General features: G+C 38.0%; 1 protein-coding gene across 1 annotated transcript; it reads left to right on the forward strand.

Moving 5' to 3' along the window:
• Nucleotides 1-11,807: 11,807 nt before the first annotated feature.
• LOC131309612 (probable inactive poly [ADP-ribose] polymerase SRO2) lies at nucleotides 11,808-16,090 on the forward strand. Its single transcript, XM_058336220.1, has 5 exons — nucleotides 11,808-12,032; nucleotides 12,198-12,661; nucleotides 13,123-13,211; nucleotides 13,513-13,649; nucleotides 16,028-16,090. The coding sequence occupies exons 1-5, from the start codon at nucleotides 11,808-11,810 to the stop codon at nucleotides 16,088-16,090; spliced, it is 978 nt and encodes a 325-aa protein (XP_058192203.1).
• Nucleotides 16,091-21,176: the final 5,086 nt, after the last annotated feature.

The following is a 21,176-nucleotide window of genomic DNA, read 5'->3' on the forward strand; positions in this document are numbered from 1 at the left end:
TTTTGGCAGTTGATTGGTGGAGTGGGGTTAAAGTTCTAAAAAGAGAGAGAGAGAGAGAGAGAGAGAGAGAGAGAGAGAGAGAGAGAGAGAGAGAGAGGGAAAGGTAAAATTTGAAAGTAACAAAAAAGATGGTGGTTAAAGTTATTTTTGTAAATAGTAAAAAATAGAGTTATAGTAATTTTTGATAAATAGTAAGAAAAAAAAAGTACTTTATTGCATATTTATTTACCAATAAAAAAAAGAAAGAGTTAAAAGTAATTTTTGAATGTAAAAAGTAAAAAAAAATAAAAAGTTAACGCCTTCCGTTAGCTCCATCCGTTAAAAATTGACGGAATTGGACGGCAGGGGTTTAATTGCTAACGAAATGCTAAGTTTAGGTGTTTTTTTGTTAATAGTGAAAGTTTAGGTGTTTTTTTGCAAGTCGTCAGAAAGTTCAGGGGCTTTTTTGAAATTTTCCCGCACAAAAAATTGCCAACAAACTAGTTTGGATCCTCTAGCCGCATAAGTGCCTGTTTTCCTACACTGTCTTGGAATTTCACGTCTAGTGAAGAGAGAATGTCAAGTCGAAAAAAACGATCAAAGTATTATCATCAATTGTTTTTCAATAATCTGGACAAAGAGTTTTAAAATAGATCCACCTAGCAGACCCCAAATAGATGAGAAACAAAGTTTAGTTTCCTATTCAATGACCTTTTCTTGTTGCAAGACATGAAAATACATGATGGCATGCGGCAGGAAAATAGCACGGTTGAGGTGGAGATTCTGGGGACAAAATATTTCGGTCACCTGTATATTTACGTACACGGGGGTGCTCACCTCCCACGAAATCCAATCTTCCACCTCTAGTCTTGGTCTCTGCTATCTAGAATTTGCAAGGAAGAACAAAAAAAATTCAGAGGTAAGGTCTTTCTCTCTGTTTCATCTTTTTGTTTTTCTGCCTTTTGTAAATAAGTTCTATTACCTTCAACTCTAATTTCAGCTTTTTCATCAACTATAAATGGTTTTGATTCTGACGCAGTTGAATTGTTTGGTGGATGAATAGATGGAGCATTTTGGTGATCAAGAAGAGCAAACCTCCATTATCATTGACAAAAACGAAATCTCACTTTCCGATTTGGAAGATTGTTCATTTTCTTCTTCCGTTTTCGAAGAATCTGGGATTTTCAAAAGCAATGGATTGACTAGAATAGAAGAAGGAAGTAAATGCTATGAAATTATCAATGGATGCATTGCTCACAGTAGTGGAAAGGACAAAAAAGTTGCGGCTGTCCATAAGATTCCATGGTTTGGTCCCAATGGGCGGTTGAAAGCTTTTCGTGCTTCTTCCGCTGAAATGGGGGAGGAGAGAGAGAGAGAGAATGGTAATAGTATTGTAAAGCACGCGTGTATGGTGGATCAAGGGATGAAATTTGTGAAATTATATCCCGTGGATTCCAAAGATGTAGACAATCAGACAATGGCGAGGATGGTTTTAGGGTGCATTTGTATCCTCTGAAGTTCGTTATGGATGGGTAAGCATGAAACAACTATTGTTTGTCATTTTCAGTTGACTACACTCTAGTTATTGAATTTGGAGCTCTGATGGGCGATAAGGAACCTGGTTGGTCACTTTGTTGAAAAGAGGAGGATTATTTTGGTGTTTGTGTTGGAAGAATTTTTTTATTTTTTTTAGGAGAGCGAAGGGTGCTTGAGACTAGGGTGGGAAAATTAGCAATTTTATTACACTTGAACACATACTTTTTGGCTTAGTACAAAATTACTAGAACTCGTCCTTATTTATACTATTCCATGAAAGGTTCTAGATTTTTCTTTACAAGATAATATCTACGTAAGTTCTAGATTTTACACATATGAGAAATGGAGTACTTAGAGCATCCGCAATGTAATAATCAAAACTTGCTACGTCAGCTTTTGATTATTCATTTAGAGGGTTGTTAAAGTTAGCAATGTGCAGTCACACATTGTTACGTTTGATTATTCAAATGTCCAAATTTGATTATTGGTTAGGAGGTTGTTAACTTTAATTATTACAATGTGAGCATTTTTTTAAGCACGCATTGCTAATTTCAGAAATATTTTGATTTTGATTATTACATTGTGGATGCTCTTACAATATCTTAAGGTTTTTCTAGACATCTTCTAGAATCTAGATATTCTATAACTCTTCTAGAAACTACATACTTATCTCCTTCCAACCGGGTTGGCCTTCTGGAAAGGACTTCGCCTACTCTTCAAAAACTTTTTCACCGACTGCTCGTTCGAGTAGCCGATCCATACCGTTGAAGCACTCATTTCAAGCTACTAAATGCAAAATCAAATTGTGAGATCAAAAAAACCTTCAAAAAAATAAAGAAAAGAGCACTCTTCACAACGAAAATAGGGAAAAGCATAAGATTGGAGCCATGGTTTTCGCCGGTGTGCAACTCGTAAACATAGGTATGGTGCCGTCTTAGTGACAGTGAGACAAAGATCTCCACTATCCCTCTCAACAATTAAAAAACAACCACCCACAAGATTTACACAGAGAAGAATGGTGATAAGAAAATAATACTTCAGAACCAAGACATACAGTGAGAGAGTAAAAGTACATTATTTGAGTGTGTAAGTGTTTGCGTGATTGTGTGTGGTTATAGAATCATTAATATACTACTATTTTTTTAGTATTTACGAGACAAAAAAAAGAGAAGAAAAACATTGCTGCGCAGTTTCCTTATTTTATTTTGCATTGTATTCAAGTATAGAAAACGGTTGATTGATCGTGGCACTTTCTGCAGATCAAAAAAAAAAAAAGATTGTGTCACTTTCTCTGTACTTTTTACAACCTTCTTTTTTTTTTTTCTTTTTTTCCCCTTGCTATTCGAGTTTGATAAATACAAATCGTATATATTAAGCCATTTTACTAGTTAATGGTCAACCCTGTCTTACTAGTTCCAATTGAAGGTAGGATATGTGATCCCTGTGGATTTATATATAGCTCAATTTGATGCTGTGGGCCAAAAAAAAAAAAAGGCCCTCGATCAGTACTTGTGTGTGTTAATTTCTCTTGCAGCTTTTCAGTAAACCCGATAGTTCTTCGACGGTTGGGAAATGCGGTACAAACTGTTGGGGTCGTTTCCTAGCTTGAAGGTTAAAATCAGACGTTGTTGGATGTCAAATGTCAATTGAGGACCGAGGGATCCTGTAGGGCGAGGCACCTTACATTACAGGGGTTGTAGGTGTTTTGTCTAACTCTTTGTTGGATCCCTTTCTCCTTTCCCCTTCTTAATAAATTTCAATTTTGCCGATCAAAAAAAAATTCGGGCCATCCATCTCGGTAATAGACAGTTCAGATTTTAATCCCAACAATGGACGGCTCTAATCAATAAGAGCTCGGATTAAATTTGAGCGGGGGGTTGGGAATTGATTTTCCCACTCCTTTTTATTTATTTATATATATATATATCTACAGTTCTTTTTTTTTTTTTCAGTGAAAAAATATATACACTTTCAACACTAAATTAAAAAACAATAAAAATTAAAGGAGTATGGATATCAAAAAAGGGAGTGTGAATTTCACTTACCTTGTTGAATAAACTAAAAAGAAAATATCTATGGTGCAACATTCCACCGCTTCGCCTAGCAGTACCTGTTGTAACGAACGCTATGAATGCAAGCTAAGAACGAGAAATTGAAAACTAAACAAGAAATCACAAAGACACAAGATATACGTGGTTCCCCAAGATGGGTACGTCAACGGGCGAGGAGAGAGAGGATTCACTAACCAACGTGAAGAAGAGATACAAAGAGCCGGCTATAATCCGTAACTCTAGAAAGGCCACAATATGAAAGCCCAAAAAGATCATTCCTAGAAGTACCCCAAAAGCCTTATTTATAATAGGCTACAAAAACGAGAACAACATAATTAACCAATGTGGGACTGAAGAATACAAGGCATTCCCAACAATTCTCCACCTTGACTTGAATTCCACCGAACTAAATCACCAAATATAGCTATCCCCTTCTAACCTCTCACTCGCCAAATGCCCCCGAGGGGCGATCAACTGCAAATACCAAGCAAGCCCAAGCAATGCTTGAACTTGGCAACCGGAACCGGTTTAGTCAACATATCTGCTGGGTTATCTGCCGTACCCACTTTCTTCACCTCAACTTGCTTCTGTGAGATGATATCCCGAACGAAGTGATACCTGACATCGATATGCTTAGTCCTCTCATGATACATCAAATTTTTAGTCAAATGTATAGCACTCTGCGAATCACAAAATACTGAACTCACACCCTGTGCAAGACCAAGCTCACAAAGCAAACCTCTCATCCACAATGCCTCCTTCACAGCTTCAGCAATGGCCATATACTCCGCTTCTGTTGTAGATAGCGCAACTGTAGCCTGTAAAGTAGCTTTCCAACTAATGGCACTTCCGGACAGAGTAAAGACATAACCTGTCAGAGACCTCCTCTTATCGTGGTCACCGGCAAAATCCGAATCAACATAACCAACAGCATGATCACCAGAATTGACAATCCCAAACAATAGACCAACACCTGCAGTTCCGCACAAATACCGTAGTATCCATTTCACAGCCTCCCAATGTGCCTTTCCTGGACGCCCCATATAACGACTAACGACACTAACTGCATGTGAAATATCAGGACGAGTACATACCATGGCGTACATAAGGCTCCCAACTGCGCACGAATATGGAACCTGAGACATATACTTCTCCTCATCCTCCGACTGTGGTGACAACTCAGCTGAAAGTCGAAAGTGTGCTGCCAAAGGGGTACTGACTGGCTTCGAGTTCTGCATGGCAAAGCGCTCAAGTACTTTAAGAACATAAGACTTCTGATTCAAAAATAATTTGCCAGCTACTCGATCTCTGCAAATCTCCATACCCAAAATACGTTTTGCCGCACCCAAATCTTTCATCTCAAATTCACCACCTAACTGTTGTTTCAACCTGTTGATTTCTGACACACTCTTGGCAGCAATAAGCATATCATCAACATACAACAGTAGATAAACAAATGAACCATCTGGAAGTTTTCGAAAATATACACAACTGTCATACTCACTTCTTGAATATGACTGGCTTATCATAAAAGTATCAAACCGCTTATACCACTGCCTAGGGGATTGCTTGAGGCCATACAAAGATTTACGAAGTAAACAAACGTGATCCTCCTTACCAGAAACAACAAATCCCTCAGGCTGACGCATATAAATCTGTTCCTCAAACTCGCCGTGCAAAAACGCAGTTTTGACATCAAGTTGCTCTAACTCAAGATCATAACATGCAACAATAGCAAGTAAAGTGCGAATGGAACTATGTTTTACAACTGGTGAAAATACCTCATTGTAGTCAACACCCTCCTTCTGGCTGTATCCTTTCGCCACTAGCCGAGCTTTAAACCGAGCGTCTTCTACCCCTGGAATACCTGGTTTGCGCTTGAAGATCCACTTGCATCCAACAATCCTCTTCCCTTTCAGCGGTTCTACTAACTCCCATGTCTGATTCTTCTGAAGAGACTCAATCTCCTCATTCATAGCAACAAACCACTGTGCAGACTCAGTGCTCGAAATAGCTTCCGTATAGCTGGAAGGCTCTTCATACTCAACTGTCTCAGCAACTGATAAAGCATAGGCCACCATCTCAGAATAAGCCGAATACCTTTCAGGAGGCCGAATCTCCCTCCTTGGCCTATCTTTAGCAATAGTGCGTGGTTGCTCAACTAATGCATCAACCTCTGTGTCTGAACTCTTGAACTCCTCTTCAATTGGCTTCTCAATGTGCTTCTTCCCTGAGTCGGAAGATTCACCCAAAAACTCCACCTGCTTTGGAACACTTTGTTCTTGAACTGTATCATCAACCTGCTTAGACCCCTTAATTAGATAATTTTCATCAAAAGTCACATCCCTACTGATCAAAAACTTCAAATCATCAGAGCACCATAACCTGTACCCTTTGACACCTGCTGCATAACCCAAGAAAATACACTTCTTGGCCCGTGGCTCCAGTTTACCTTCATTCACATGAGCGTAAGCTGGACACCCAAAAACACGCAACACAGAATAATCAGCCGGATGACCTGACCATACCTCAAACGGAGTCTTACACTCAATAGCAGTCGACGGAGACCTGTTCACCAAATAGCATGTTGTGGAAACGGCTTCAGCCCAAAATTCTTTGCCCAATCCGGAATTGGACAACATACAACGTGCCTTCTCCAAAAGAGTCCTGTTCATTCGTTCAGCCACACCATTCTGCTGAGGGGTTTTTCTCACTGTGTGATGCCTCACAATGCCCTCATCACTGCAGAACCTATCAAACTCGCCAAGACAAAACTCCATACCATTGTCAGTTCTCAAACGTTTTATTTTCTTACCAGTCTGATTCTCAATCAAAGTTTTAAACTGTTTGAATGTATTAAAGACGTCACTCTTATGTTTCAACATATACACCCAAACCTTACGAGAGAAATCATCAATAATACTCATAAAATATCGAAAACCACCTTTAGAAGTTACCTCTGCGGGACCCCAAAGATCCGAGTGAAAATAATCCACCGTGCCTTTGGTGCGATGAACAGCTGTACTGAATTTTACCCTGCACTGCTTGCCGTAGACACAATGCTCACAGAAATCCAGTTTCTCAATTTTCTGGCCACATAGCAAACCCTGTTTGCTCAAAACTGTCATCCCCCTCTCGCTCATATGCCCAAGGCGCATATGCCACAAACGAGTCAAGTCTGAATCTGAAACCTTGGATGAAGCAACCGTTGCTGCAGCACCTATAACTGTACTGCCCTGGAGTGTATAGAGGTTACCACGCTTCTGACCCTTCATCAGTACTAATGCACCCCTTGAGACTTTCAAAACTCCACCTTCACCGAGGAATTTGCAACCATGAGAATCAAGAGCACCCAGGGATATAAGATTTTTCTTCAAATCTGGAACATGTCGAACCTCAGATAAAGTCCTAACAATACCGTCATGCATCCTAAGCTGAATCGTTCCTGAACCAACAGTCTTACAGGCCATGTTGTTGCCCATCAAAACTGTACCACCATTGACTGCCTCATAAGTAGAAAACCACTCTCTATGCGGACACATATGGTATGAACATCCAGAATCTAGAACCCACTCGGTATTAGAGCGAGAATCGCCCTCTGTAACTGATAACACATTATCTGACTCATCTGAACTTTCAGCAATTCCAGCAATTACTTTACCCCCTTTCTGGTCTTCTTTTTCCTTCTCCTTGAGTTTTAAACAGTCACTTTTCCAGTGCCCGGGTTTCTTGCAATAATTGCACTTTCCCTTCTTCTTACCTGATGATCTGGATCTTCCCCTATTACTTGACTCCACCCTTTCTGTTGTTCTTCCCCTAACAAACAAACCCTCCGCATGTGCATCACCCTCACCTGACACTTTTTTCCTCAATTCTTTCGAATATAGGCTGGCCTTAACATCCTCCATGGATATCGTGTCTTTGCCATACAATAGGGTTGTAACAAAGTGCTCATACGAAAGTGGTAAAGAACATAGCAAAATTAGGGCTTGGTCCTCATCCTCAATTTTACTATCAATATTTTTCAGATCCATAATAATACGGTTGAACTCGTCTAAATGATCTTTAACAGGTATACCTTCTCGCATACGAAACGTATAAAGACGTTGTTTGAGATATAACCTGTTGGTGAGCGACTTCGTCATATATATGCCTTCCAACTTCAGCCAAATTCCTGCTGCTGAAGTTTCTTCTTCCACCTCGCGAAGAACGTCATCTGCCAGACTCAACTGAATAGAACTCAGAGCTTTGGCATCCGTATCATCCCAATCTTCCTCTTTGATTCCAGAACTAGTCTTGCCTAACAAAACCTTGTGCAATCCTTGTTGGGTTAGCAGAGCCTTCATCTTTACTCTCCAAAGACTGAAACTGCTGCTCTGCCCATCAAACTTCGCAATCTCAAATTTAGCCGCCATAGCCACAATCGGAAACGAAACCCTAGTTTTTGCAACCTGGCTTTGATACCAGTTTGTTGTAACGAACGCTATGAATGCAAGCTAAGAACGAGAAATTGAAAACTAAACAAGAAATCACAAAGACACAAGATATACGTGGTTCCCCAAGATGGGTACGTCCACGGGCGAGGAGAGAGAGGATTCACTAACCAACGTGAAGAAGAGATACAAAGAGCCGGCTATAATCCGTAACTCTAGAAAGGCCACAATATGAAAGCCCAAAAAGATCATTCCTAGAAGTACCCCAAAAGCCTTATTTATAATAGGCTACAAAAACGGGAACAACATAATTAACCAATGTGGGACTGAAGAATACAAGGCATTCCCAACAGTACCGACGCTTGTATTGCTCTCCCACAACCCCGTTTTCGCAGTTTAGGCTGCTCCCATTTTGCTCGTCGCTATTACTGGAAGTGGTTTTACCTTCTTTTCTACTGGCTGCTTAGATGTTTCAGTTCGCCAAGTTGCCTCTTGTCTGCCCATGGATTCAACAGTAGCTCGAAAGATTGACCTAATCTATTTAAGCAGATAGGAATTTTGTCAAAACATTACTTCTATAGGGTTGAATAGAAATTCGATTGACCATTTGTGAAATTTTACTCTATATATAAATGGAGAACACTCGTAGTCCCCAATTGATGGTTGTTTGGGCAGGGAGGACGGGAGGCAGATCTAAGCTTTTTTATTTTTTTATTTTGGTAACTAGGAGGCAGATCTAAGCTTTAGCAATATATGCATGAACAAAGTGTCTGCTTTCAAAAAGTTTTACCACAGAAATAAAATGGATCACACACATATTGACGAAATCGTATTTTGTTTGTCTCCTACAAGGGCTAGGTGTCTTGAAAGAGTTACTGGATCTTGATGCTAGTTCAAGGAAAATGCAAGTTTTAAACATCCTTAATAATGTCCAGTTCTATGCATCAGTGATATTAAGCAAGCGAATTCGTGATTGTGCAGGAGTGGATGCATTTAAGGAAATTTCAAGACTTTCTACTCACTCCACCTTAGCCGCATGTGGTTTAGAACGGCCAAAACTGGGTGTCTGTTCCTTTCCGAGCTCTGTATGGTGCCATAGTAATCAAGTTGAAGTTCAACAACTCCGAAGAATGTCTACAGCAAGGTCTAGCTCTTGCAGAGAATGTTTTTATGTCTTTGTCAAGGATGTCGTTAACGCCATTATGGTTGAGAAAATAGGCCATGTCAAAACGCTGCATTGAGGCGGTTACGCTGGCAAAATGGTTTGTGGTGTTTCAAGTTGTGGAGGGGAAGAGACCATCTTACGCCAATCTGCATACTGTTAATAGCTCCATAGAAATGGTTTGGTAGATCTGTAATCTGTATCGAGTAATCTAACGCCAAATTGAGGAATGCTCATAGCTCCATGGTGTTCTGTTTCGTAATATTGTTTCAACTCTGTTTTTGTTCTGTGTAGGGTGCATATTAAACTACTAGCAAGCATTGGCTTATATTGCTATGAGTTTGTGATGGTTAGCCAGGATCCGGGGATGCCGCAAAGCAGCTCCCTGTAGAGCGCTGCAGGGCGCATTCGAACCGTCCAAAAATATTTTCAACGGTCTGGATTAAAAACGAACTATTCCGTGGAAAAGTTAACTCTTTCCTAACTCTTTTCTGGAAGATTTTGTTTTCAACTTAAACTATTGATTGCTGAGATGAATAATTCGAATGTGCGTTGCAGGGCGCTGTACTCATGGCATTGCTCAATAACTCAAACTTGAGTTTGGGTAGTGACGTAACCCACCCCATGCCCAGTTACAGATAATGTGCCTCACAAAATTGCACAAAAGTAATGAAGAGCTTTTTACAGGTCCCATATAAATTCATGGATTCACTCACAAGTTTTGAGTTTCTTATGACTTTTTTTTTTAGGGAATTGAATTTCACAGTCTTTTGTCCAAGTGCACTCTATTTTTTGTTTTGTAGTTATGTGAAATTACATGATTACTTTCTTTATGTGTGAAGGGAAAAATGTATGAAATGTAATTTTATAGTAATTATATACATGTATGAAGACAAAAAAATGGGGTACACCTGGACAAAAATGGAAGTGTGAAAATCAATTTTCTTTTTTATTCGCCAATAGTATGCATAATTGTGAATCATTAATGTCATTTACCTTAACTTTGGTGTAGACCCAGATACCAAAGTATCAAGGATTCGCTGCGTAATCACTTCTTTTCGTCAATTCATTATGGGGGACACACCCAAGGGTTGCTCAATGGTTCGGAGGATGTCCAGGCTTTGGGAATACTCTTTAAGGTTTGGGGTTCAATTCCTCACAGGGTGAGTACTTTGTAGTAATTGGGGAGTCGTGACTGGTGTGACCATGCTAGCCTCGGAAGTTTGGGTTGCACAGTCGGGTCCTTTTAGTTGCTTGGCTGTTAAGGCTGTTCATCCGTTATATATTCATTTTGGGGAAAATGGCAAATGCTAATTACTATATATTTTTCAAGCATAAATAAATTCCTATTTATATATACATGGGAATTATTCACCTTTATAGGTGCAAAATTAAGGTGTGAAATTTGTCATATCTATTTGCTTCTGTTTATTAAAATTCTTGTTTGGGGAAAGCTACCAAGAGATTGTGTAATCTTACAGAGCCATTAATACAATTTTAAATTGCTCAACCTGAATTCATTTTACGAAATTTAGCAAATGCAAATAAATATTTTTCATGTATAGTTGGATTCGTATACATCATCGAATCTTACTCACATGGACGTTAAGAAATTGCTGTCTCAAGTTAGCCCCACATATTTTTAAGGGAGATTAACAAATGAGAATAAACATATTTCCAAATACAGGTGGATTTGGACATTTTTTGGACATTAAAAGTTAATTTCTCGAGTTGGCATTATCTGTTTACTATCACTATCATTTGGTGGAACCCAACAAATAATGATTCAATATTGTCCACGTAAAGATGATTTGTAATCCTACAGAGCCATTAATACAATTTCAAATTGCTCAACCCAAATTCATTTTAGGAAATTTAGCAATTGCAAATAAATATTTCTCATGTACAGGTGGATTCGTATATACACCTGAGTCTTACTCACACTAATGTTAAGAAATTGTTGTCTCGAGTTAGCCCCACGTATTTTTAAGGGAGATTAACAAATGCGAATTAATATCTTTCCAAATACAGGTAGATTTTGCCTCTATTCTATAACTATCAACACTAAAAATAGAAAAGGGATATGTGGATATCAAAAAAGGAATGGTGCTTTTAAATTAAATACACCTCCAAAAATTCTCTCTACACAAACATTGAGCGCAAGTTTCGTAATATATGATAAAAAGGAATAAGCGTTTAAAGAACATTTGAAGATTTTTCTAGAAGCCCTTATGGAAAATAATTGTGACAATTTCTCTGCCGTAGGATGTATATAATGGGCCCACATGTCGTATTGCACTAAAAATTACCAAAATACTAGTTTGGATCCTCTAGCCGCAAAAGTATAAATAGCCCATTTTCTTTCGCAGTCTTGGAATTTTCACGTCGAGTGAATAGAGAGATTTTAGGTCGAAAAAGACGATCAAAGCATTATCATCAATTGCTTTTCTCTTCTTTTTCTTGCACATTTGTTTGTCCTTGTTTGTGATACTACAATGGCATCACTTGTGTCATCACCTTAGAAACTAGAATGCTAGATAAAATAAATAGAACAAAGAGTTTGAAAATAGATTCGCTTAGCGGACCCCAAATCGATGAGAAACAAAGTTTAGTTTCCTATTCAATGACCCTTTCTTGTTGCAAGGCATGGAAATACACGGCGGGATGAAGCGGGAAAAGAGCACGGTGTGGGGACAAAATATTCCTGTCACTACCAGTATATATATGTATACCAGCATTGTGGTGAGAGTTGTCATATTAAGGCTTGTTGCTTCACCCCAAGCTGAAGAACTTCCGCGAGAACAAGTCTTCCAACTCTCTCCCTCTCGGCTCTCTAGAATTCACAAGGATCAAAAAAAAAGAATTTCAGAGGTGAGTCTCCTTTCTCTCTTGTTTCATCTTTTTTGTTTTTTTGTCTTCCATATATCTAGAAATTAAGTTCTATATATTAGCTATACTCTCAGTTCAACTTTTTCATCAACTTCAAATGGTGTTGGATTCTGACCCGATTGAACTGTTTGTTGGATGAATATGTAGATGGAGCATTTTGGTGATCAACAAGAGCAAGTCTCCATTAGCATGGACCAAAATGAAATCCCAATTTCGGATTCTGATGATGATTCATTTTTCTCTTCGGTTTTCGAGGAGTTTGGGATTTTCAAAAGAAATGGGTTGACTGTAATAGAAGAAGGAAATACTTGTTACAAAGTCATCAACGGATGTGTCGCTCAGGGTATGGGAAAGGACACAAATGTTGCAGCCATCCATAAAATCCCCTGGTCCGGTCCCAACAAGCGGTTGGAAGCTTTCCGCATTTCCACAACTGAGATGGTGGAGAAATGTGGAGGAAATGGCAACATAAAGCACGCGTGGTATGGGAGATCAAGGGATGAAATATGTGAAATCATATCCCATGGGTTCCGAAGATGCAGACAATCAAATACAAATTCTGAGGATGGTTGTGGAGTATATTTGTATCCACTCGAGTTCGTAATGGATGGGTAAGCATGAAATTACAACTATTGTTTTCCATTATCTCTTTTGACTACAACTCTAGTTATTGAATTTGGACAAAATCAACTTTTAACTGTTCCTTTTTTTCTTTTTCTTTTTTTCCCCCTTCCAGGGCTTGTTTGATTTTTAATTGAACCTTTTTTTATAAGGATTATTAGAGATAAGTAAAGATAATAATGACTAAATCCAAAAAACAAGTACAAGTTTGTGTGAGATCTCTAATCAACTTTTTGTTAGCTTTGGTAAAAAACATTCAACTTTTGAGATTTTTCATGTCAAAGACCAATCGGCGATACCAAAAGATTTGACCCAATTCTGGAATGTCTAACACAGGGAGTGAAATGTAAATCAAATGTAATTATCCATTTTCTCACTTTTTTTTCCCACTTGGGGCATAATTAAATTTATTTCCGACGGCTTGATTATTTTCTTTCTGAATACTTTGTAGGTTATTGACATCAATTGAGGATGACTATGGGCTCCGGCATCTATTGCTGTGTAATGTGATATTGGGGAGAACGGAAGTAGTTTGGCCTGGTTCGAAACAATTCTAACCAAGTTCAGACGAATTTGATTCCGGAGTCGATGATCTTTCGAAACCAAACAGGATGGTAATTTGGGAGGCTTACATGAACTCCCGAATTTTTCCCAGTTACGTAGTCAGTTTCAGGGCGCTCAACGTCCGAGGTAAAGGGCCAAATTAGTGTTTCCTTTTCATTATATATCATTGTTACGTAGATTTGTTATGTTGATAAAAAAAATTCAGTAAATTCGTTTGGGATTTCCTATTGTGTATTTTCAAGCTTCATTCATTTGGATTTTGATGTTATTTGACAAGGTTTCGGAAGGGATCAAATTCCTGCATACAACCCCACTACACCATGTGTAGAGTTTTCTGTTCTGATTCCCAAGCTGACAAATGTCTTACCTTCTTCAAAAATGGCATTGATCCATAAATATCAAAGCGAGTTCCGTGTAAGTTCATTTTTCTTTCTTTCTCTTATTTTTTCTAACTTGTTCACCTTGTATGGAAATTGTAGTATGCATGAGCAACTTTCCTCATCTAAGTTGGCTTTCTTTTGTTTTTCATTTATGTTATATATGTAACCGAAAAAAGAAATCATAAGAAATTGTATGTAACCGAAAAAAGAAATCATAAGAAATTGATTGTGTTGTGCTAACAGAGGAAAAAGATCTCACGAGCCCAGTTGATCTATAGATTGAGGCAACTAGCTGGAGACGAGCTATTAAAGGATGTGATCAAAACAAGGGAGTCCAATGTTACCAGTGCTGCGTAACATTTTGAGGGATGTAAGAGCTTGCCTTAGCTCTTGGTCTGTGACAAAAATTTCTGCCGATTGGTTGAGGATTAGGCAGGAGTGGAGTGTATAGTTTCTTTACCTGTAAGAATTTGTGAAGCTTGACTACTGCAGTTGTGAAGATGTTTGTTAAAAAAAAAAAGAGCCAGTCTTTTGGTGTTAAGTTGATCTCTCAATGATGTATAAACAGATGCCCAAGATAGCTAGTGTGAATCAGTGTAAGAAAAGCTGTAAAAGCATCTCTTTTTATGATTTTTACTTGGTTAGCAATCTGCAGTTCTCACCATTTAATTAAACAAAATATTTACGAGTCCATGTCCTGTTTAATTGCGATTGCATTAGATTCAATGGTCGTGCGCCGATACACTTAAATGAAACAAAACTCATGCATCAGTAATCTGTGATGAATTGCGAAGTGTGTACATGCATGCGGTGTGGGTTGCACATTAAGATCATGGACCACGGGCCTTATAAAGAATTGTTGCGCCCATAAAAATTGGGATATCAACAGTGGTACGTAAAAAATTAAAAATCAACAGTTAATTTTGCGGGAAACTGTTTTCCTTTAAAACGTGCAAAACCAAGTAGGATAGAGTAGCGGGCGTGCCAGGACTGGATTGCAGTCCAAATTTGTACTAAGGCTTCCGTGCCTTAAATTTGACTTCTAATAGAACGATTGCGTATGACCAAAGGGGTGTGGCCATATATGGTTCGTAGTTTGCCTTTGCGGGATAAGGACTTAAAATTTCCTAACTGTTATTAGAAAATGAGACATGAAAAGGAAATGACTGAAAGATAAAGCAAACTTTATTAATCGGCTTAACAAAGTTTGGATACAAGGAAATAAAAGACAAGATCTAGGCTGGGCTAGATTGAAAGCGAGATTGAAATATAGTAAAATACTTTGCTGGAAAGTGGACTAAATGAAAAATAAATTTGGTAAGCGTTGGGCTTGTTGGTGTTGGGACCTTTGCCAAGGCCTTCAATTCTGATATTTATAGTCAGAAAGTTCCAGGCCTTGAGCTGCTTGTGAGTTGCTTGGGCTATCTCCATGCATGGCTGCCATCTGTCCCAAGCCTTGCTTCATGTTGAAGGATGATGGCTATCCAGGCTTTGAGCTGCTTGTGAGCAGTTTGTTTTCCAAGCATGACTAAGCAGCTTATGACCTTCTTTGACTTCTTCATTCTCAAGCTTGAATAAATCCGAAAAACTAGGCCCAGACCTGAAAATGAATCTTGGCCTAACTGGGCTAAATAAGCCTGAAAAACTAGTACAAGCTTTAATTAGTTGGGCCAAGGTCTGAAAATGGGCTCAGATCTGAAAATTAATTTGGGCATTGACTAACTAGGTCATGCTCCAAATATTAATGCAGCCTAATTAATTTCAAACTCAACTCGGCCTAATTGTGGCCACTTTAAATTTTACCAAAGGCTCAATTCAATCAAGGCCTAATTCTACCAAGCCCTAAAATAACATTTTGGGTCAGTAATTCATTAACAAATTTCTTTTTATAATTTGGGCAAAAATGAGTGTAAACAGAAACAAAGTTCATCTTCAATGCGACTGAACTCCTTAAAAACTGACAAAACTGACAACTCATGAAAAAGCTACTTACATGATACTGCTCGAATTCAATTCCTTGCTTTTGTTTACAGGTTCATATTACTTCAATAGGGTTGAATAGAAATTCCATTGACCATTTGTGAAATTTTTCTCTGTATATAAAAAGAACACTTATAGTCCCCAATTGATGGTTATATGGGCAAGGAGGACGGAAGACAGACCTAAGATGTTTTTTTTGTAACTAGGAGACAGACCTAAGCTTTAGCAATATATGAACAAAGTGTCTGCTTTCAAAAAGTTTTACCACTGAAATAAAATGGATAATACACATATTGACGAAATCGTATTTTGTGAGGTGTCTTAAAAGAGTTACCGGATCTTGATCCTAGTTCAAGGAAAATACAAATAATAAACAACCTTGATTCTGTCCAGTTCTATGCATCAGTGATATTAAGCATGCGAATTGTGCAGGAGCTAGTGGATGCATTTAAGGAAATTGCAAGACTTTCTACTCATATCGGCACCTCGTGTTGATTTGCTTTTGAAGGGTGTTCTAAGGTCCCGAATTAAGTAGTTTGGTGCACTCCTGTGTTTTGCGATGTAATTTTCACCTTCAGGCTTAAATGAAATTGACTAGTTCAGAAAAAAAACCCTTAGCCACTTGTGGTTTAGAACGGCCAAAACCAGGTGTCAGTTCCTTTCCGAGCTATGTATGTCGCCATAGTAATCAAGTTGAAGTTCAACAACTCCGAAGAATGTCTACTCTAATGCCTAGCTCTTGCAGAGAATGTTTTTATGTCTTTGTCAAGGATGTAGTCAACGCCATTACGGTTGAAAAAATAGACCATGGCACAGAGGAATGGTTTGTGGTTGATGTTATTGTTGCCTTTCTTTACCTTCCCACAGAGGAATGGAATTCCATTGTAGTGTTTTGTTTACTTTCTTTTACCCCATCATTCTTTGAACCAAGTTATTTAGGTCTTTTGAGTTGTGGAGTTAATTTTTTTCGGGAAGAGTTTATTTTTAATCCAGACCACTAAAAATATTTTTGGACGGTTCGAATACGCCTTGCGACAGTCCAGATGCGCCTTGTGGCGTTGTACCCATGGCATTGCTCAATAACTCAAACCTGTGTTTGGGTAGTGAAGTAACCCACCCCATGCCCAGTTACAGATAATGTGCCTCACAAAATTGCACAAAAACAATGAACAGCTTTTGACTGGGTCCCATATATATTTGTGGATTCAGTCACAAGTTTTGAGTTTCTTATGACTTTTTTTTAGTGAATTGATTTTCACGTCCAAGTGCATTCTATTTTTTATGAGAGTCTACGAGACAATTAAACCTAACAACTCAACCAATATAGGGTAGAAACAAAGAAAGAAAGAAAAAGTCCTTTAAGAGAAGAACACCCAAACGCTGGGAAGACTCGAAAAAGTCCTGGCCAAATGAGCTAACCAAAGTTGGTTAACGTGTGAAGTTTGTCATATCTATTTGCTTCTGTTTATTACACAATTCTCGTTTGGGGAAAGCTACTAAGAGCTAGATTGCAATCCTACAAAGCCATTACTACAATTTCAAATTGCTCAACCGAATTCATTTTAGAAAATTTAGCAAATGCAAATAAATATTTCTCATGTACAGGTGGATTCATATATATCCCCGCGTCTTACTCACATTAGACGTTAAGAAAATGCTGTCTCGAGTTAGCCCCACATATTTTTAAGCGAGATTAACAAATGCAAATAATTTTTTTTCCAAATACAGGTGGATTTGGATATTTTTTGAACATCAAAAGTTAATTTCTCGAGTCGGCATTATCTGTTTATCATCACTATTATTTGGTGGAACCAAACAAATAATGATTCAATATTATCCGCGTAAAGATGATGTGTAATCCTACAGAGCCATTAATAAAATTTCAAATTGCTCAAACCAAATTCAATTTAGGAAATTTAGCAATTGCAAAATAAATATTTCTCATGTACAGGTGGATTCGTATATACCCCCGAGTCTTACTCGCATGAACGTTAAGAAATTGCTATAACAAGTTAGCCGCACGTAGTTTTAAGGGAAATTAACAAATGCAAATAAGTATTTTTCCAAATGCATATGGATTTGGACATTTTTTGGACATTAAAAGTTAATTTCTCGAGTTGCATTATCAGTTTGTTATCACTATCATTTGGTGGAACCAAACAAATAATGATTCAATATTATCCACGTAAAGATGATGCGTAATGCTACAAAGCCATTAATACAATTTCAAATTTCTCAACCTAAATTCATTTTAGAAAATTTAGCAAATGCAAATAAATATTTCTCATGTACGGGTGGATTCATATATACACCTGAGTCTTACTCACATGGACGTTAAGAAATTGCTGTCTCGAGTTAGCTCCACATATTTTTAATGGAGATTAACGAATTAGTATCTTTCCAAATACATGTAGATTTTGTCTCTATTCTATAATTACCATTTGGGAATTGATTTTCGCACTCCCCTTTGTTATATCCACACTCATTTTTTTGTCCTTTAGCAAAAAAAATACAAACACTAAAAACAAAAAAGAGCGAGAGTGGATATCAAAAAAGGAATGGTACTTCTAAATTAAATACACCTCCAAAAATTCTCTACATTGAGCACAATTTTCGTAATACGTGATAAAAAGGAATAAGCATTTAAAGTACATTTGAAGATTTTTCTAGAAGCCCTTATGAAAAATAATTGTGACGATTTTTCTATCGTAGAATGTATATAATGGGCCCCACATGTTGTATTGCACTAAAAATTTACCGAAATACCAGTTTGGATTCTCTAGCCGCAAAAGAATAAATAGCTTGTTTTCTTTCGCAGTCTTGGAATTTTCACGTTGAGTGAAAAGAGAATGTCAGGTCGTAAAAGACGATCAAAGCATTATCATCAATTGTATTTCTCTTCTTTTTCTTGCATATTTGTTCGTGACTCCGCAGAGGCATTACTTGTGTTGTCACCGTAGAAACTAGAAAGCTAGGTAAAATGATCAAGACAAAGAGTTTGAAAATAGATTCACGTAGCGGACCCCAAATACACAACGGCATGTGGCGGGGAAAGAGCACGGTGGGGGTGGGGACAAATTATTCCTGTCACCAGTATATATGTGTCTACTGGGGTGCTCAACATCCACAAGAACCAATCTTCCAACTCCATCTGTCCCCCTCTCTAGTCTCTAGAATTTGCAAGGAAGAAGAAAGATTTTCAGAGGTGAGGCCTTTTCTCTCTGTTTCATCTTTTTGTTTTTTCCGTCTTTTGTATTTCTAGTCTAGAAATTAAGTTCTATTACCTATACTCTTATTTCAACTTTTTCATCAAACTTCAAATGGTGTTGGATTCTGACCCGATTGAACTGTTTGGTGGATGAATACGTAGATGGAGCATTTTGGTGATCAACAAGAGCAAGTCTCCATTAGCATCGACCCAAATGAAATCCCAATTTCGGAATCCGAAGAAGGTTCATTTTCCTCTTCGGTTTTCGAGGAATTTGGGAATTTCAAGGGCAATGGATTGACAAGAGTAGAACAAGGAAACACATGTTACAAAGTCATCAATGGATGCATTGCTCGTGGTATGGGAAAGGACACAAATGTTGCAGCTGTCCATAAAATTCCCTGGTCCGGTCCCAACGGGCGGTTGGAAGCTTTCCGCATTTCCTCGACTGAGATGGAGGAGAAATGTGGAGGGAACGGTAACACAAAACATGCCTGGTATGGAGGATCAAGGGACGAAATCTGTCGAGTTATATCCCATGGATTCAAAAGATGTAGACAATCAGACAATGGTGAGGATGGTTTTGGGGTACATTTGTATCCTCTGGAGTTCGTGATGGATGGGTAAGCATGAAACCACCACTGTTTTTCATTTCTAGTTGTAGTCAACTGTAGTTATTGAATTTGGACAAAATCAACTTTTAACTCTTTCTTTTTTCTTTTTCCTTCTTCCAGTGCTTGTTTGATTTTAACTGAACATTTTTCTTGTCAGAATATAATATAGAGGTCAGCCAAAATAACTGACAGTCAGGAAAAAGTACAATTTTTGTGTGTGTATGTAATCACCTTTTTGTTAGCTTTGCTGTTTTGGTCACAAAAATTCAACTTTTGAGATTTTTCACGGGAAAGACAGATTGGCGATCCCAAAAGATTTGACCCAATTCTGAAATGTCTAACACAGAAAGTGATATGTAAATCAAATGTAATTATCCATTTTCTCACTTTTTTCCCACTTGGGGCATAATTTATTCCCACGGCTTGATTATTTCTTTCTGAATACTGTGCAGGTTATTGACAGCAATTGAGGATGATTATGGGCTCCGGCATCTATTGCTGTGTAATGTAGTAGTGGGTAAAATGGAAGTAGTTCGGCCTGGTTCGAAACAATTCAAACCAAGTTCGGACGAATTCGATTCAGGAGTTGATAATCTACCACGACCAACAAGGATCATAATTTGGGAAGAGTACATGAACTCCCGCATTTTTCCCAGTTACCTAGTCAGTTTCAGGGCGCTCAATATCCGAGGTAAAAGGGTCAAATTAGTGTTTCTTTTTTCATTATATATATCATTGTTATGTAGATTTGTTTTTGTTGATAAAAAATTACGTAAATTCGTTTGGGATTTCCTATTGTGTGTTTTCAAGCTTCATTCATTTGAATTATGATGTTATTTGACTAGGTTTCGGAAGGGATCGAACTCCTGTGTACAAGCCCACTACGCAATGTGTAGGATTTTCGGTTCTTATTCCCAAGCTGGCAAACGTCTTACCATCTTCAAAAATGGCGTTGCTCCATAAATATCAAAGCGAGTTCCGTGTAAGTTCATCTTTTCTTTCTTTCTCTTGTTTTTTTTCTTACTTGTTCACCCTATATGGAAATTGTAGTATGAGCAACTTTGCTAGTCTAAGTCGGCTTTCTTTTGTTATTCATTTCTGTTACATATGTAACCGAAAAAAGAAATCATAAGAAATTGATTGTGCTGTGCTAACAGAGAAAAAAGATTTCACGAGCCCAATTGATCTATAGATTGAGGCAACTAGCTGGAGATGAGCTATTAAAGGATATGATCAAAACAAGGGAGTCCGATGGTACCGGTGCTGCCTAACATTTTGAGGGATGTAAGAGCTTGCCTTAGCTCTTGGTCTGTGACAAAAATTTCTGCTGACTGGTTGAGGCAGAGTGGAATATATAGTTTCTTACCTGTAAGAATTTGTGAAGCTTGAGTACTGCAGTTGTGAAGATGTTTGTAAAAATAGAGAGAGTCAGTCTTTTGTTGTTAAGTTGATCCCTCAATTATGTATAAACAGATGCCCAAGATAGTGTGAATCAGGGTAATAAAAGCTGTAAAAGCCTATAGTTTGAACGATTGTAAGTAATTAAGGTCTCATTCTGTTTTATTTGCCTCCTGAGTTCTTTTGCAATGCCACATTTTACAGTTTTCAGTGATTCTAGTTACTAGTATATTTTTAGGGGAAATTTTAAATTGGTCAAAGTGGAGAAAATGGTATCAAATCAATAAAAACTTGATTACATGTTATTGGTTTTCAAGAATGGGACGGTCAAGTAGTTTTTCCAGCTCCAACTAATTTGGGG

Source organism: Rhododendron vialii, chromosome 12a (genome assembly GCF_030253575.1).
Source record: "Rhododendron vialii isolate Sample 1 chromosome 12a, ASM3025357v1".
Taxonomy (NCBI): Eukaryota; Viridiplantae; Streptophyta; class Magnoliopsida; order Ericales; family Ericaceae; genus Rhododendron; species Rhododendron vialii.

What these genes read in the sequence shown, in the direction of transcription:
- LOC131309612 (XM_058336220.1), top strand. Translation starts at nt 11,808, where the DNA reads ATGGAAATACACGGCGGGATGAAGCGGGAAAAGAGCACGGTGTGGGGA. An exon ending in AAAAAAAAAGAATTTCAGAG is followed by an intron (nt 12,033 to 12,197) that starts GTGAGTCTCCTT and finishes ATGAATATGTAG; the next exon opens with ATGGAGCATTTTGGTGATCA. An exon ending in AACGGAAGTAGTTTGGCCTG is followed by an intron (nt 13,212 to 13,512) that starts GTTCGAAACAAT and finishes TTATTTGACAAG; the next exon opens with GTTTCGGAAGGGATCAAATT.